A 5,466-nucleotide genomic window follows, 5' to 3' on the forward strand; every position below is an offset into this window, starting at 1 on the left:
TAGCCCCTTTGGTAAACCACCCCAAGGCTGGCTCATGCTGCCCACTCCCAGGGAAACCTGAGTGCCACTGTCAGTGGCACTGCCACTTACCCAAGTGACGGAAATAATCCTCCAGGCCGCTCCAAAAATTCTTCTCAATGAAGGATTTCACCAGCCCCCAAGGCTGCTTCCTGTAGCGTAATTCTGTGGAAACCCTGTGAGGAGGAACAGGTCACTCAGTCCCCTGGTGTTGATGTCAATTCACAATCTTTGTCAGCGTAAATCCAGGAAATAATCATGTACACTGTTATTTCTGGAATGCTCTCAGCCCTTCACATTTCCAGAGGAGCAGCACTGCTGGAAAAGTCCTTCCAAAGGCAGGAAGAGCCTCTCCCAAGAGCACTCCAGGGCCATTTGGCAGACATTTGGATTATCCCTATTGAAGTCACAGGGATATAGCTTTACCCAGTACCCAGTTCCTCTCTTTAGTCTGAGGAAGTTCATCCTGTGCTTATCATAGATCCTGTGCTTATCACAGTCTGCAGTGCTCTGCAAACCCCTGCATCCAAGAGAGAGGCAAGAAAAATCTGCAAATCCTCTCCCTGATGCAGCTGTAACTCCTCTGCATTGATGTCAACCCAGCAGGTGAAAATCCTGCCCCTACTCTTGGTGACAGGAATGTCCCAGCAACAGGACAAGGAAGAAGTGACAGAATCCTCACAGCCCAGTGACTCCCAGAGAGCTCTGCACAGTGTCCCTCACAGCAGCTGGTGTGTCAGCAATTAAACCACTTGTTTTAAATTACCCACACACACAGTTTCTATGTGCCATTAAAATTCTGTAAACCGTGTCCCTGAAGTGAAAAAAATAAATAAATAGAACGCTTATTGGGCTTCTTCTCTTGTAGGTATTGACTCCTCTCTCCTTGCACAGCTGTCTCTGTCCTGATTGTCACTGTCCCAGACAGGTCTCAGACCTGCCTTTAGGACTTCCAGCACATCAAAGCCCAAGTTTGGCTAAAACAAGGGCAAAACCCAAGGGAAAGGAGAGAACTCCAGGAGCACAGATAAACCAAAGGTGTTTAATGCTGGCTGGGAAGGAAAGCATTAAAAAATAACAATAAAAAAAAAGAAATAAAGAAAGAAATAACCCCTCAACCCCTCCTAAAACCCAAAACCCCCTCCCAGAGGTGCTTTTTGCTCATCATTCACTCCCAGGAGAGGTACCTGAGTCGGCTTTTGTTTCTGGCAACACGAGTCAAGGTGTAGCGGTTGATGGTGTAGAAATAATCGTGGTAGGGGACGTCGTGGGTGAGCACCTCTGCATCTATGACATAGCACTCACTCTCCTGGCTGGCCTTGTACATTGTCTGCAGGAAAAACAGTGTGCAAGGGTTGAATTTTCTATGTCCCCAAGACGAAGGAGGAATTGAGAACCTGACTCCATGTTCTCAGAAGGCTAAATTATTATTTTAAGATACTATATTATAAAAAAGAATTATTTTAAGACTGTATATTATATTAAAGAAGGCTAATTTATTAATTTATGTTCCTATATTATATTAAAGAATTATTTTAAGATATTCTATTAAAGATGGCTAATTTATTATTTTAAGATACTATATTAAAGAATTACTATATTATATTACAGAAAGCTAATTTATTATTTTAAGATACTATATTAGAGAATTATTTTAAGATGCTATATTATATTAAAGAAGGCTAATGTATTATTTTAAGATACTATATTAAAGAATTACTATATTATATTAAAGAAGGCTAAATTATTATATTAAGATACTATATTAGATTAGGATACTATATTATATTAAGATACTATATTAGAATAAAGAATTAAATATACTAGAACTATACTAAAGAATAGAGAAAGGACACATCAGAAGGCTTAACAAGATCCTAATGAAAAACTCGTGACTGCTTCCAGAATCCCAACACAGCTTGACCCTGACTGGTCAATAAGTCAAAACAATTCACATGAAACCAATCAAAATTGCACCTGTTGGTAAACAATGTCCAAACCACATTCCAAGGCAGCAAAACACAGGAGAAGCAAATCAGATAGTTATTGTTTTCATTTTTCTCTCAGGCTTCTCAGCTTCCCAGGAAAAACAATCCCGGGCAAGGGGATTTTTCCAGAAAACGTGACAGTGACATGCAAGGCAACTCTGCTCCAGCGTCACTCACCTGAGTCTCAGTGACTGTGGCAGTTTTGGGGGCCAGAGGGTTGGTGAGGGTGATGGTGTACAGGATCACTCTGGTCTGATTGCCATTTTCCTCCTTCTTCCAGGGGTGAAAGATAATATCTGAGAGGACAAAACAACATTCCAGTCAAGGGATTTTGGGGAGGGATCTCAGGTCAGTCCCCTGGGGAAAGGCATAACCATAACCAAGCTGGGGATGGGATTTCCTTCCCCTTGGAGAGCCTGGCTGCTCTAGAGCTCAGCTGAGTGTGAAACAAAGGGCTCCTGTGCTAAATGTGAGTATTTTCCCCTCTTTCAAGTGCAGAGAAAGGGAGAGAAGCTGGGGATTTATCTCCTTCAGCAAACCTACAGTTACAGGGGAAGGACCATGACATGCCAAGGGGTTCTCTCTGCAGTTTTGCCATGTCAGTTATGGAGCTAGAAGAGCTTTTCCCTCACAGTGTTAAGCCTGGAACAGAAGATCAGGCCTTAGGTGATGATAAAAAATAAGAAAATCAGCTTTTTCCATAAAAAATGCTGTTCCAGCTGTTAAAAATGTAACCAGATGGGCAAACAGGTCCTGCCTGCTCTTGGTTACCACCAGCATGGGACCGTGTGGCCAACTGGACAAAATCTGCTCAGAATGTCACCCAAGCAGAAAAAATTGTAGCTCCAAGGCAGAGCCCTTCCCCTTGCAGCCCCTTTGGCAGGTCCAGCAGCAGCAACAGCAGCTCACCAGTGTTTTGCAGAAGCAAACAAACTCCACAACTTTGTGAAAGTTGTAAAGCCAGTATGTTTATTACAGCTGGATGCATGTGGAGATTCCTCTCCCTAAAAGACATGGGTGCCTCTGGGAACTCCAGATGCTTTTTTATCTCCCTCTCAAACACACAGGCATGCAATTTCACAATGGGTTCATACACATTCATTTCACAAATTTCCCGTGACATTTGCCACTAATTCTTCTTTATCAGAAAGAATTCCTAGGTCAGGTTGACCTGATCTCTGTCTCCCCTCCCTTATCTCCGTCCTTTGTCTGAAGCAGTTTCTCTGAGCACAGGCTTTTTGCAAGAACAGGCAGACTAAACAGTTGTGTTTTCAAACTACAGACTTAACTCAAAGATGTACATTTCACCTAATTCAAAATGGATTTCTACTCGGGAAAATTTCCACTCTGTCTCACCAGAGAAGCGGCGCTGCTCCATGAAGTCCCTCTGGAACTGGGAGTCAGTGAAGAGCAGGTCGTAGAGCTTGTCCACGCTGAAGTTGAACACCTCGTTCACGTACTGGCGGCCGTTCAGGTCCTCGTAAAAGGCTTGGACCTCCCCTGTGGGCAAAGAGAGCCTCAAGGTCCAGCCATGACCCTCCAGGGTGACGGAAATTGTGCTTCCACAGCACCAGGACCTCAGTATTTCCCCCAGTATTTCCCTCAGTATTTCCCTCAGAAGGAACCTAAAGTTAGAGGGACTTCAACTGCTGCCTCAGGTATTGGCTTTTATATTTTTCAGGTTCTGTGCTGCTTTAGTGTGTGGGTCTGGGTTCACACCAGGGGATGGTGAGCTCTGTGCACAGAGCAGGGAGATAAAACAATTCCTGCTCCAGCTGGGCACCAAGGACAAATGATCCAAATCTCAGCCCAAGAGCACAAACACCGTGGGCTGGAGAGAGAAAAATATGGAGGGGATTTGATAACCTAAAACTGGAATTGGACAATGAACTGCAAGATGCAAATGGAGCAGAACTGATCACAGTGAGAGACCCTGTTAGCACTCGTGCATTTTGGGGCCATTTTGGTTCATCTTGGGTTCATTTTGTGGCCATTTGGGTTCATCTTGGGTGCAGCCCTGGCTGGGCTCTTGTGCTGCCCAAGGGGCATCCTTGAGGCCTTTTAATAAATCCCTGCTTTATTCTGTAACTCTGCACAGCCTCTGCTCTAGGTCAGCCTTCACAAGGCAACACAACTCTTTTCCTGCATTGATCCCAGGGCAAGAAGTTGTGACATCAGAAGGGATAATTAATTACATAGGGAAGGGATAATTAATCATTTTAGGCACATCCTCAAATTTTAGGCTCATCCTAAAATTTTTAGGCTCATCCTGAAACATAAACACATTCACTTTCTGCAGCCCACAATGGGAATTCTTCGCATCTTCAGGGTCCAGGAAAGGATTTCAGTAGTCACCACTCCATTCCCTCACAGGAGGGATGGGGTAATGCTGGGAGGAGCCCTGGTGGAGTGGCCTTTCCCCACGTACCTTCATCGTGGGTGTCTGAGGAGTCACTGAGCTCTGTGGGAATGTCCTCATTGTCATTGAAGTCCAGGGAGGGGGAGTTCACAGGGCCAATGATGTCGATTTTCTCTCCCATGATGTTGGCAATGCCAAGGTCCTTCTCCACAGGACTCTCTGCCACTGCCTCCTCTTCCTCTGGGAGCACTCCATCGAACTGCAGCAAGGACAGGGCACAACAAGGGCAAATCAGCACCTCCAAATGGGCTTTATTTCAAAACACCTCACATCTGTGAGCCAATTTCTGCATATTTGGCCTTGACATATCTGGAAATTAAATAGAGAGAGGAGGACGATTGCTATACAGTGTTTGTAAAACCTCCTCTCAGAAAATCAGTGTTCAAGCTTTGAACACCACCAGGATTTTTGTTGAGACAAGCACAATATTGTCCAATACTGGTTTTGCTCCTGAACAAGCTAAAAGAACCTGAGGTAATATCTAAACAAGGTCTGCTCTGCTGTAATACCAGGAGGGTACACACTGTTTCCCAGGGAATAACTGAAGGCAGGGAAGAAATTATAACCCTTTTATGTCTCTTTTTTCATCCAGAAGTACAGAAAGGAAAATGCTCTTGCTGCTGAGAGTCCCAGCGACAAAATCACTGACCAAGGACTGAAATCAGCAGCAGTGAGGAGCTGGAGGATGAACAAACCTCCTATGACCCACGGGGTGCTGAATTTCAGGGAAAACAAATTCCTGCTGCCAGGGGAGGGAGAAAACTCACCGAGGCTGGGGCTTCACTGCTGCCTGTGGAGGTCAGGGTGCTGGCAGTGACAGATTTCTTTGGCAGCTGAGGGCTGGCTTCTGGCTTGGCCTCCATGCTGCTCTTGGAGGAGCTGTCGTTGACTTCATTCTCCTCCACGGGGATTTCTTCGCAGTAGCTGGGACGCCACAGAGAACACAGGTTTTTATGGTTACCCCTCTCACAACAGCTACAGCTGCACACACAGAGCAAGTGAGAATGTTTCTATGAAGTCTCCACGCTGTCCAGAAGCAGG

At 45.0% G+C, this 5,466-nt stretch overlaps 1 protein-coding gene across 1 annotated transcript in view; it reads right to left on the reverse strand.

Annotated features, from left to right (window-relative positions):
• GRAMD1B (GRAM domain containing 1B) overlaps positions 1-5,466 on the reverse strand; it is a 115,914-nt gene that overhangs the window by 6,509 nt on the left and 103,939 nt on the right. The window contains exons 10-15 of the mRNA XM_005428874.2: positions 5,193-5,349; positions 4,435-4,624; positions 3,363-3,506; positions 2,184-2,302; positions 1,206-1,348; positions 91-194 (exon numbers count right to left, since the gene is read on the reverse strand). Of these exons, the coding sequence (XP_005428931.1) occupies positions 91-194; positions 1,206-1,348; positions 2,184-2,302; positions 3,363-3,506; positions 4,435-4,624; positions 5,193-5,349 (857 nt within the window). The remainder of the gene's footprint in view (positions 1-90; positions 195-1,205; positions 1,349-2,183; positions 2,303-3,362; positions 3,507-4,434; positions 4,625-5,192; positions 5,350-5,466) is intronic.

The sequence above is a fragment of the Geospiza fortis genome, unplaced genomic scaffold, assembly GCF_000277835.1.
Source record: "Geospiza fortis unplaced genomic scaffold, GeoFor_1.0 scaffold262, whole genome shotgun sequence".
Lineage (NCBI taxonomy): Eukaryota > Metazoa > Chordata > Aves > Passeriformes > Thraupidae > Geospiza > Geospiza fortis.